This window comes from Uranotaenia lowii, chromosome 2 (genome assembly GCF_029784155.1).
Source record: "Uranotaenia lowii strain MFRU-FL chromosome 2, ASM2978415v1, whole genome shotgun sequence".
Taxonomy (NCBI): Eukaryota; Metazoa; Arthropoda; class Insecta; order Diptera; family Culicidae; genus Uranotaenia; species Uranotaenia lowii.
Window position 1 is genome coordinate 263,404,504 of NC_073692.1, and position 12,921 is coordinate 263,417,424.

General features: G+C 34.7%; 2 protein-coding genes across 3 annotated transcripts in view; one reads left to right on the forward strand and one right to left on the reverse strand.

Annotated features, from left to right (window-relative positions):
* LOC129744813 (uncharacterized) overlaps positions 1-12,921 on the forward strand; it is a 37,643-nt gene that overhangs the window by 2,464 nt on the left and 22,258 nt on the right. Inside the window, exon 3 of one of the 2 annotated variants that reach the window (XR_008737004.1) lies at positions 1-229. The exons of the other annotated variant lie outside the window; for it this stretch is intronic. The gene's annotated coding sequence lies outside the window, so the exon portion shown is untranslated. Of the gene's footprint in view, positions 230-12,921 lie in introns of those variants that run through there. 2 annotated transcript variants of the gene reach the window in all.
* Positions 5,713-6,490, reverse strand: LOC129744816 (uncharacterized). The gene is made up of 3 exons (XM_055737532.1): positions 6,314-6,490; positions 6,108-6,231; positions 5,713-6,014 (listed from the first exon to the last, which is right to left on the reverse strand). Exons 1-3 carry the CDS (start codon positions 6,402-6,404, stop codon positions 5,891-5,893), a joined length of 339 nt encoding a protein of 112 aa, XP_055593507.1. The 5' UTR covers positions 6,405-6,490; the 3' UTR covers positions 5,713-5,890.

Genomic DNA, 12,921 nt, shown 5'->3' on the forward strand with positions numbered 1-12,921 from the left:
CCAGGAGAACGAAATCAAACTACAACTCAAATTTCCCCGAAACGGATATTTGGCGAACGGCATGGGAAGGTTAAGGAGCATACAAACAAACAAACTAACGAAGGTTTATGTATAGTCCAACTCATTTTTATACATTAGTTACCAATACCAACACTGTTAAAGCATGGATCACTACAAATCTGGACGCATTAAAACGGGTCTATCTCGGAGCTATGTAAACGAAATAAATATGTTTTGAACTTGAAATGTAGGGTTTTTATTGCACTTTAAAGGAAAAATAATAAAAAAATTATTCCGATGTTGTTTCGATGAATTTTCGAACTTTTCGTTGAGTATCACTCATTATAGTTTGAACACCCTATTCGCTGACCTCAGCGGCCATTTTGTTCCACAATCTCTTCATCTCTGTTGCATCCCGAGTCGTCCTACCATTCTTCTTCATCTCCTGCTTGACAATTGCCCAAAATTTTTCGATAGAGCGGAATTGAGGACAGTTGGGTGGGTTGATGTCCTTTTCGACAAAATCCACCCGTTGGCCCAATACCACTGTAGAACCTCCTAGCTGTAGTGGCAGCTTGCCAAATCTGGCGAAAACTTAACTAGTGCTTTGTGAGATCTAATGTACGAAAAAAAGTTTTTCAGGCATTCCTCCTTGTAAATTTCGGAGTCCATGGTCTTGTTTTTCACAAAAACCGGAATTTTTCGTCCGCAGCTGCAAATACCTTGCCAGATTAAACACTTTCTTGCAAACTTATCAGCAAAAACGAATTTGAAGTTGCCGGGGACATCACCATGATCAGTGCAGTGCACCACTGCAGTGGCTTTACATAATTTTTGGCCAGAAAGCTGCCCAAAATCCATCTTCACGTACGTTTCGTCATCCATGAGGATGCATCCGTCGAACTTCGTTGGAATCTTCTTGTATAACTTGCGGGCACGTCCTTTGGCTACTAAATTCTGCTTCAATGTCCGGTTTGGTTGCTTACTGGTCCGATAGGATCGTATTCCTTCGCGTAGACGAATTCTGCTGACGGTGCACCGGTCGGCGTTGAATTTCTTGGCAATGTCATAGTCCGACTACCCTGTGTTTTCCTTGATCGTTCTCAACACCTTCAAATGCAGTTTCTGATCCTTAATTCCACTATGACGCTTGGTATGAACCTGTCGATCTATAGTCGCATCTCACAGACCCGTTTGAGAACGCTACACACGGTTGATTTGACCATTTTTAACGATTTCGCGATTTTTGAACCCGACCACGTCGGGTTTTTGACGTGGTTGTTCAAAATTTATTTTCATCTCGCGGCTTCCATCACGTGTAACTTTTTCGAAACAAAACGAATCGTAATGAAATTTTCAGCACTGGTAGAAGAAACATTCCTCTACAAAGTGCTGCCAAAACATTCCAGATCCGACAACTAGGAGCACTATGGTAAAATAAATAGTGCGTCCAGATTTGTAGTGATCCATGCTTTAGTTTAAACTATTTTTCGGACAATCATCAAATTTTATTAAATAAATATTTTTATAATTCAGTTACCAGTCTGGGAGCTAAACCACATCAAAGATCCACCTTTTAAATCTCGTTTCCATATGCTGGAATATGATTGTTTTGTATCGCGCATTTGTTAATTTCAAAATTAGATGCATCCAAACATTATTTTTTATGATTTCAGAGCTATAGGGTAACGGACCTATTTTAGACCGCTTTGGGAAGTGGCTATGCAATTTTCTGGAATAAAAAAAACATATGTTACAATTTTCGACTGCTTTATTCGTTCATTACGAAGATCAAGGCTTTTTCTATCGAAAAATATTGTCGTTTGTTGCAATGTAACAAGATTTAAGCCTTAAAACACGTCTCTTCAATCATTACTCTGGTCAGTATTTTGGACCACTAGGTTGCTATTTTGGACCTACCTTTGGACCTATTTTGGACCACCCTTAAACTGATTTTTTTTCTAAATTTTGCTACATTTCGAGAGCGATTGATGCGCAATTATGCGAATTATTGTTATAGACTAGTCAAGTTTTGTTTATTCGATAAGAATAGAGTAAAAACAGGAAAATTCCTGTTATATAGTGTGTTCCAAATGTTATGAAAATTCTGACAGCACACTGAAATCTCGCCGAAATTTGTTCTGCAGTGTTCAATACTGGCCAGTTGGCTTATCTTTAGGCTCAATTTTCAGAACGCAAATCTCCTTTAGGCGACCCAATGATAAGTTGAAAAAGTCATGAACTTCGCGACATCAATTAATGCATTTTTGACTTCCAAAACCTTAGTGGATTTGGTTTGGCTTCAGTTCTGTAGATAGATTCAAAAAGATAAAAATGTGCGAGATTTATGCTATCTTTTTAGCCATCAAAAAGCCAGATTTTTTTCACAAAAAAAATCAGTTTTAAGTTTGATACTAACTTTGTTCTAGGATAAAATTTATTGTTGGAGTAATTTTCCAACAGGTTTTTTTTAAATTACATAACCACAGGGGCTGAAAAACAAGATTTTTAGTACTTTATCGCTTGTAAAATTTACACATTCCAACCACCCTTTCCCAAGTTTCGAAACATATATAGCTATAATTGAATATATTATTTGATAAAATTGTTCTAATATTAACTGAGATATTTCAACTGTTACAAAAATTAAACTCGTTGCATTTTGTCGATTTGTTGTCGTTTTTTTTCCAAACCCCTCCTTTAGACGAGTTTTATATTTCGTTTCTTTTACCTACCCAAGTTTTTTTCCTCAAAAATCATTCCTGCATGCACTCGTTTTACTGGAAATCCTAAATGGTTGAATCTTTTAGGCCAAACTTGCAATAATTTTTCATGAAGCATAAAAAACAATGACTTAATCAAAATTTGGTGCAAGTTCAAGTTTTCATGTTTTGCGGCTTCTTTAAGCTGTAGCTTTTATTTATTTATTTATTTATTTATTTATTAAGTCAAACTATGTAGACTACAATACTTTAAACTACTTAAAACTAATGTAAGCTATTGTTTTGTTGTTCTATGAAGTTGTTTTTGAATGCCTTTTTTAATTGTGTTTTGTTCATCGCTACGTCTCTAATTTCACTTTGTAAATTGTATTTGTACATCATTTGATTAATAGGTTGAAGTTTTGCATAGTCTTTTTCGTAAAGTTTAATGTAGAACAAATGTTTATTTCTTAATGGACGGGATGGTGCGTAAAAAATTAGTTTTGAAAGTAATTCAGGACTGTCTATTCTTTGTGTAACAACATCATTTACAAATGCAATTTGGGAAAATTCTCTGCGTTTACTGAGAGGTTCTATATCAATAAGCTTAAAACGAGATTCATACGATGGCAGAGGAAAAGAGGTCCAATTGATTTTACGTAGCGCATATAACAAAAATTGTTTTTGAACTGATTCGTGACGTTGCTCGTGAATATTTGAATAAGGATTCCATATGATGCTACAATACTCCAATATCGAACGAACATAGGATATATAAAGTGATTTTGTGGTGTATGGGTCTTGAAAGTGTTTGCTGAAACGTTTTACAAATCCTAGCATGCAATTTGCTTTATTGATGATATTGTCCTGATGTTCTACAAACGTGAGTTTTGAATCCAATATGACGCCGAGATCCCTTAAAATTTTGCATTTTTGTACTGGTTGATTGCCTATTTTTGTTTCAATGATAGGGTAACTTTGCTTTCTGCTAAATGATATAGAGTTGCATTTTTTAACATTCAATTGAAGTAAACTTTTGTTGCACCATTCAAAGAAAACATTGATTTCGTTTTGAAATGTTTCAGCATCTCCGGTTGTTTTTATTTTCAGAAATAGTTTAATATCGTCGGTGTATATTAGGTATTCAATCCGTTTTACAATAAAGGAAATGTCGTTAACGAACAGTATAAAAAGGAGAGGTCCTAAATGAGACCCCTGAGGCACACCAGAGGTCACAGCTACAGATTTGGATAATTCGTTTCGGAAACGAACGATTTGTGTTCGATCAGTTAAGTATGATTGTAACCAGGAGAGAAGATTTGGATGAAAGCCAATTTTTTTAATTTGAAGATTAAAAGGGGTATGTCAATGCGATCAAAGGCTTTGCTAAAGTCGGTATAAATAGCCTCAACATGAAAGCCTTTGCTCATAGAATCGATAACGTATGTAACGAATTCGAGAAGATTTGATGCTGTAGAGCGTCCTTTGAAGAAACCATGTTGTTTGCTCGTTATAATATTTTTTACTTGTTGATAACAACTGCTTATCAAACAGATGCCATTGATGTAGATTGTTAGATTAACGTAATTCAAAGCATAGTGCACAAAAATTAAGTTCAAACTATGATTGGCTTGGTTTTATGCCGATTAAAGTGAACCTCGTCTAATGGCGAGTTTGGGCTTTGGCGAGTTGATTAAAGAAAATTATGCCTAAATTCCAAATTTTATTCATAATGAGTGATTGAAATAGTGTGCATAGTTCTTTAATATCGTCGTACAACGTCTTATTACGTTCATCAACATTTAACAGCAAGTTAAATACCCAGGTTATGTTGAGTGCTCCAAAATAAGTCCCTAAGAAATCAAGTAGGACGTATTTTCGACATGGGTCAAATTGCTATTAAAACAAGTTATTTTGCTTTTTCGAGCTTGCAAAACAGTGTATTATCATAGCTGTGAACATGTTTGTATTTGTAAAATTCATCACAGCTATGTAGCAAACCTCTTGAAAGTTGACTCCAATGACACTTCCTCCTGAAATGGCGCTGATTCGGTCCAACTGTGAAAAATCAAAACTTTATTTTAAATTTTCTCTCCATTAACAGCTTACTTAAATAAAATTTTAGATGTGATTAGAATCATAAGAAGTAGTTTTAACTATATTTGTTCAAAATTTTTATGAATAACATGATTTATGAGAGAAATATTGGCAAAAAGCTACAAGGTGGTCCAAAATATGTACCCGGTCCCAAATAAGTCCGTTACCCTAGTAGAATTTTTTAAAAGTATTCTTTTACCCCTAAATGTATGCAGCACTCTTATGCTTTTACTTTAAAAAATGATTTTACATGAAACTTGAAATGCTTGTTAGAAAAATGTAAAATTTAGTTGGAACAAAACCAAAAAATACTGCAATTGGTGCTTAATGCATTATGACATCACAAATATATTAAAAACTATAAATAATAATAAAACTATAAATTTTCGAAATTTTCATTAAAAAATATTTATTGCAACTTACCCCCTTTTTTAAGGGGTAAAATCGCATGTTTTTATGAATTTAAAAATAACTGATGAAACCAATAATTTTTCTGTCTACTTCAGTTTGATGTCCCATCCGCTAAGTTTTAATTTTTGATGTACAAGCGGTAGATTATCTGTGGACATAAAGTTTTTAGAAGCCATTGAAGTTGAAAAGTGTTGCATGATGCCCCAGTTTACGGTATACAATTGAATTGATATTCAACCTTAGTCTGTCCATCAACCTGTTTGACTCGGCAAACTTTTGTCTGCTTTTTTATAACTTTTGAAAACTTAACTGGGCTAGGTCAACAATACTGTTTCGAATAGCCAGCTACTCGAAGCCCTTGACGTGAGGGTCAACAGCAGACTTGTTCACAGCTTCCGAACAACAACACTAAAAGTGAATCATCTCCAATTTACATACAAACCCGTTCAAGCAAAAACCAAGCACAGCGCCAATAAATCAAACGATGAGGTAATAACACCCATTTGGTAAAACAAAACAAGTTTATTGAGTCTCTTTTTTTAAGTTTTTTTTTAAATTATAAACTTATCCGGTACAACTGTGTTCTATATGTTTACTCTTAGGCTCGAACTCATGCCAAGTATTTCATCGGCTTAGGAGACAACTGACTTGCCAACTGAGCTATATCACGAGCCAATTTTTTAATGATAACTTATTTTACCATCGACTTCACACTTGTATTTCAAACAACACTTCGGGTAGTCTTTGGTGTAATCCTGTTCGATTTCAACGCAACGTTCATCGTCAACGACTGAGGCACCGCAACTGTAAACAAAAGCAATACGTGGTGTTAGCTACTTTCGCTCACTTGTTAGCTTACCATATTATAACGTTGTTTTTTTAATTGATGACCTATACCTTGTGTAGGTCAGCGAAAGTTTATCAGAACACGAGATTTCGGTACATTCTCCTGGGATTTTTTTCGTTTCCTGAGGCGATAGCACAAGTTTGGAGCCCTCATCGTAACACTTTCCGGGATGATCTGTATGGGCAGTAGGAATGAAAGAATGAGTTTAATCTTAACCATTAACTACCAACTACAAAATCCCCGTTCCGGGACCAACCTGGGTGGGTGGCATTCAGGAGAATGGCTTGTGCCGCGAGACTGACGCTGATCGCGCAGCTAACGATCAATATTCCAAAGACTAGTTTCATTCTGACGTACAACCGTTTGTCGCGGGACTTTTTTTGACACGTACAACAGACTTCCTCGAGATTCAAACTGGAACTGAGATCAGCTTGAGCCGGGTGATCTTTAAAAATGATTTTTTGTTTTCGCTATTTTCGAACGCTTTGGTCATACTTACTTGCAGATGCAAGTAGTATAGCGCTTTTGACTACGTCTATCAATATTGATGTACATAGCTCCGGATTTATTATTATTATTATTATTATAATTTATTAGAGACCTTTTAACCACCCGGGTCATTCGGGTCTGTCCGGATTTTTTATGATTCTTGTAAAATAAGGATGATGAATGTTTAACCTATTTTTGTTTGAGTACCTTTCTGATGGCACATTTTAAGTTTTACAGAAGCGTCTCGATGAAGTCATTCGCCCTTGTTGCCCTTGAGAAAAACTAAGGTTTATAGGTATTTAAAACTTCTTTTTACTATAAATAAAGTTTGACTTCAGGATGACATAATACAGTTATCGACTGATTCAAACATCTATTAATGAAAATAAATATATAGCGTGATTTGTCAATCGTTGCACAGCTAAGCACATGATTTTGGTTTTAATGCTGTATTTGAGTCATTTCAACCGAATTCACTCAATTTTTTTATTTTTTGTACTTATACAGAATTAGTAAACAAGATCCAAAAGTTCAAGTGTTACAATGCTGTAGATCTAGCTCGGCCTTTGGTCAACGTAGAATATATTTTACCGGACCTACTTAATATAATTGTTTACCGCAGGAAATAAAAAATTCTCAAAACCGTAACATATTTAAAACGAAACTAATACAACATCTTAAGGAAACGATGAATCTATAACAACCAATCATCATGCCAGTTTTTTTTTATTTGTAATATTTTTAATTTGTATTTCTCATTTTAATTCGTAATTTTTTGAACTTAATAATTAAGCAGTAGTGTAATGTTCTTAAATATACTTTTTCTGTTATTTGTTATTTTTACTAAGTAAGCAAGAAGGATCTCTTAAAAGGAAACCTTTTTCCACTGAGATCCTTTCTCTAGAATAATACTTTAATCTTAATATACATTTCCTCGCATTAAATATATTTGTGTTCTCAACATGCTTAATTTTTTTGCTCGCGTTCATTTGTAATTTTTTGCTGCCAGACATGTTGAGTCTGGCGACGAGCTGGAGATAGTCGAAGACTTTGTCTATCTCGGCTCACTGGTGACCGCAGACAATGACACCAGCCGTGAGATCCGGAGGCGAATTATCAGCGGAAGTCGTGCCTACTATGGACTCCACAAGCAACTGCGGTCGAGAAAAATTAGCCCTCGCACGAAGTGTAACCTGTATATGACGCTTCTTAGACCGGTTGTTCTCTACGGGCACGAGACATGGATATTGCTCGAGGAGGACCTGCGTACACTCGGAGTATTCGAGCGACGAGTGTTAAGAACCATCTTTGGCGGCGTACAGGAGAACGGAGTGTGGAGGCGAAGGATGAACCACGAGCTCGCGCGACTCTACGGCGAACCCAGTATCCAGAAGGTGGTGAAGGCTGGCCGGATACGCTGGGCGGGACATGTTGCGAGAATGCCGGATGACTGTCCTGCAAAACAGGTGTTCGCTACGAATCCGGTAGGAACAAGACGAGCGGGGGCGCAACGAGCGAGGTGGTTAGACCAAGTGGAGCGTGATCTGGCGACCGTGGGGTGCCCGAGAAATTGGAGAACGGTTGCTATGAACCGAGTGAATTTTAGGAATTATGTTCGTCAAGTTATGTCGTAAGACGGAATACTATGTAAATAAAAAAATAAAATAAAAATAACATGTTGAGAACTGAAGTGTCCATTACCAGGAGACTCAGTTGAGTTTTTTGGTGTGGGGGAGTGTGGCAGCCATAAAAAAAATGGCAAAAAATATTTAAAAATCATTTGAAACAGCTTGTCTGTGCCCAATAGTTGCACATTAGACTGCCCCAAATTTGTATGGCAAATTCAAAACCTGTGAAATGTTATGCGCTGCAGGTTCAGATTGATTCTAGGCCTAGTACAAGATCTCATGCCAAATTTGGGCCAGATGGGATCACGGGAAGGGATCGCTCAACGAGCCTGAAGTTTGTATGAGATTTTGAGACGTTTTGTTCGGGAGAAACATGAAAAACCAGATTTGCATCCATAACTTTAGTTCGCGTCGGCCGATTTCTTTCAAAAACGGGGTTTCTTAAAGCCCGAATTAAGAAAAATATTTCATCCGAAGACTGCATATCGATAAAAGTTAAGATAAAAAAGTCATTAGGCTTCAAAAATGGACTAACTTTTTTAAGGATGGTATTCATCACTGTTAATAAGTCGAGGCGGTCGAACTTATTGACGGCTCATTAACAGTGATGAATACCACCGTTAATAAAATTAGCCCATTTTTGAAGCCTGATAACTTTTTTATCTTAACTCTTATCGATATGCAGTCTTCGGATGAAATATTTTTCATAACTCTGGCTTTAAGAAAACCCGTTTTTGAAAGAGATCGGTCGACGCGAACTATAGTTATGGAGGAAAATCTGGTATTTTATGTTTCTCCCGAAAAAAAATATTTCCAAATCCCATACAAACTTCAGGCTCGTTGAGCGACCTCTTCCCGTGATCTGATCTGGCCAAAATTTGGCATGAGATCTTGTACTAGGCCTAGGATCAATTTTAGCATGCAGCGCATAAGTCTTTCAAAAGTCGGGTCATTTGGGGCAGTCTATTGCACATGCAAATTTTATGTCGTTTAAAGCAAAAATAAAGTTGTATGAAGAATATACTCTGCAGTTTTTGTTTTAAAAATTTAAGTATTTCATCAAATTAGGAAAAAAGGCTGGACCGCAAATGGTCCAGCAGTTTTTTTTTTATTTAATTATTTCCTCAATTTTTAAAAAAGGCTAATTCTGATAAAAAAGGGAGACCATTAAGAAGTAAATAATTTGACGGAAATGAGAAAATATCGATAACAAAAAACTAAGTACCCCATTGTAGATTTCTCACGACAAAGTGTGCCATTCCGCGATTCAACGCAAAAAGTTTGTGAAGATTATTCGTGATGATATTTTCAGAAACTTTATAGGGAAGTCATTCAAAACATGATTCATTTCACTTGAAAATAGAAACCTTTTTCCAGTGGTATCTCAATTAAATTAGGAAATTCCATTAAATCTGTAAAAAAAACTATAAAATCAAGAGTGTAAACTCCAATTTTGACGAAGTTCGATTTAAAAAAAACTGTGAAATTATGGATGTTTCTGTCTGGAAAAATTTTGACAACCTTTCTGTAGTATACAGTCCCCCCACAATCATTAGTCAATTAACGTATCCTTCCACCACAAAATGTTCGTTTATTCGGGTGTTAGTTGACCAAATATCAAGGTTTGCATGAATTTCAGTCAACACTTCCTCTTTGATTTCAAATATGTTTTTATTTTCAATTTTGTTAAAAAATAACATAATTTACCGAAACAATCAACGTTTTTCAAAACCACAATTATGGGTCAAAATTGTAGCTTGTAACAATTATTAGTCAAATTGCCCACAATGGATCGATGGAAAAAGCTAATTTTCCGAGTGGAGTCGCCACTAGCATTCAGAGCTGTCAAACCTCATGATCAAAGTAGCAGAGAAAACACAGAAAAATCAACAAAACATGGCACTGTGTTATACTATGAAAACTCACGCGGACAAAAATCGTAAAAATAATTCAATTAAATTTTTATTAGGAAAAGACACTTGGTTTAAAAAAAAGCTCGTTTTTCAGAACTATTGAAAAATAAGGAAAAATTGCAAAGATTTATATGTTTGATAAAAAAGTAGCAAGGCAAATTTATTATCACTACTAGTACTTTTGATGTAAACGTTATTCTCTATGAAAATACAGTGCTGAGATGCTTCAGAATCACTAATAAGAATATAAAGTATGAGAAAATGAAGGAAATTAGAAAAAAATTAATAATTAAAGATTTCGGACGAGATCATTTAGGTCCGGCTGATTTTTTCATGTTTTACTTTGATATTTAACAAGTTCTGAAAAGTTCAGTTCCGATCTCAAGATTTGAAGCAGTTTTAGAATTTTACCATTGTTAGTTTTTCGAACCTATCCTCTATAAAAAGTAATTATAAAACGATCAGGTCAGTTTTCCAGGTCACCCGTCTTTGACTTTGAAACTAGGTATTCTAACGGGCTACCTATGTTGTCCTAACATTTCAAACGTGTTTTTTTCCACAAATTAGAGCTGGCTTGAAGTGTTTAAAATATTAAAGAGCAGCCACTGAAATAATAGGGGCCTGAGCTCCGCTCAAATATATATATTTTTTTTTCATTTTTTATTAAAAAAAAAGTTATTAAACTTTTTTAATTTAATTTCCAAAATGTGATCGTGAAATATAACCCTTTGATCTTACGATCGTAACCAAAAGAAATTACAGTCAAATTGTTGAAAACATTTCAATTCATGTTTGTGTTTCGAAATAATCGAAATTTTCCGGTGAGTTTTAATATTAATCAAACAAAAGCTTCTCCTCGAGAAGCTTGAAACGTATAGACAATAGACTAGTTCACTTTTCGGCTTTTTTCGCTGATCACAACGCCACTTACAGGGTTTGATCCTCATTCATTTTCAAGTACTCTGGCCAAATTTGAGTTCATTAGAGTAAGTTTCCAGCGTGCGCTAGGAGTTTTATTGAAAAAAGTCCATTTTTCTGAAAGATTTTCGTAGATGTGTTCTAGCAAGCTGTTGTTAATATAAAATGATAATTTTATAGTGCTCAGTGATTGGTATGACAAGCATTCGTATGGACCTGTTTTAGATAATTGACTAAATCAAACCGAAAAAAATTAAAAATTCATAAACTACCAACTTTTACAGAAAATTTACTTACAAGTTGAGAGCTTAAAATCAGTAGTTAATAGAAAAAAAAATATTTTCGATATAAACTTTTCATAAAAAGATAGCCTTATTTATAACCTTTAATTTGATGTATAACACCTAATTATCGCATCAGTACTAGCAAAGATATTCAAACATTCACATCACATTCTTTGAATCATAATGTTGTCTCCATTCAAGTTTTAGCATCATGCAACCTGCAAAACGTGGCATCAAGAGGACTTGCTTACAACTTGATCAAAGCGCGCGCTTTTTTTAACTCCTGGCCCCGTCATGGGGTACTTGATTGAATAAAATATCCTTTCTTGTGCACAAGTTGGTGTGGAGCAAACTTGAATGAAAAATATTTTATCAAATCAAATTTGTTGCATAGATATTTGAATAACTTTGCTAGCACTCTTGGGATCATTAAGTGTTATAAATCAAATTAAAGGTTATAAATAAGGCTATCTTTTTATGAAAAGTTTATATCGAAAATATTTTTTTTTCTATTTACTACTGATTTTAAACTCTCAACTTGTAAGTAAATTTTCTGTAAAAGTTGGTAGTTTATGAATTTTTAAATTTTTTCGGTTTGATTTAGTCAATTATCTAAAACAGGTCCACACGAATGCTTGTCATACCAATCACCGAGCACTATAAAATTATCATTTTATATTAACAACAGCTTGCTAGAACACATCTACGGAAATTTTCCAGAAAAATGGACTTTTTTCAATAAAACTCCTAGCGCACGCTGGAAACTTACTCAAATGAGCTCAAATTCGGCCAGAGTACTTGAAAATGAATGAGGATCAAACCCTGTAAGTGGCGTTGTGATCAGCGAAAAAAGCCGAAAAGTGAACTAGTCTAATAGACAACTAGTAAATTTTGTTTGATTATTATTAAAACTCACCGGACATCGTCGATCATTTCGAAGTACAAACAAAAGCGTTGAAAAAACCAAAACTCCAATTAATATAAGTTTGTCCATTTGCTTGTACGACAATCTCCCATAATGCGTTACCATAGTTGGCATAGTTACCACAGGTTACCACAGGAATTGTTTTATTTTCATAATAAACAAGAATGAGCGCCAAGGATAGGCATGAAGTAAACATGAAAAGTTAGGCTAGCAGATTTTATGAGGTTTTAATTTATATTGAAATGATTTTTTTTTTCACAAAGTAAAAATAATTATCTGATCGAGAGATTCTATGTGCGTGCTTGTCTTAATGAATCCAGTGCGAGTGGTGCGAATAACAATGTTACTTTATGTTATGCTTTCTAGATCTTTTCAGCACATTTTCACGCCTGGCCATTTTTTAAAAACCGGTAAAAAAAGGTGCATTCAATTTGAAATTTTCAAACACAAAAACCAGGTATTATCCGGACAAATCAGAGCAAAATTTATCCATTATTTGAACAAAATCAGGAAAAGACAGGAGGAACTTGTACCTGTATTTTTTCGTCGAAGCACTTCACAAAAAAAAATCATTATCATTGTTTTAAAAGTAAAGGTAAAAATGGACACTTGTGTTAAAAAACATTTGAATAGATTAATCTAGCTTAATTTCAATACAGCTGAATGTCATTAGGAACATCTGAGAATTTTTTATATTATTAAAAATA

Excerpts from the sequence above, each read along its gene's own strand:
- LOC129744816 (XM_055737532.1), bottom strand. The coding sequence starts at position 6,404 with ATGAAACTAGTCTTTGGAATATTGATCGTTAGCTGCGCGATCAGCGTC. Across the intron at positions 6,232-6,313 it reads CCTGAATGCCACCCACCCAG|ATCATCCCGGAAAGTGTTAC; the intron begins GTTGGTCCCGGA and ends CTGCCCATACAG. Across the intron at positions 6,015-6,107 it reads CTTTCGCTGACCTACACAAG|TTGCGGTGCCTCAGTCGTTG; the intron begins GTATAGGTCATC and ends TTTTGTTTACAG.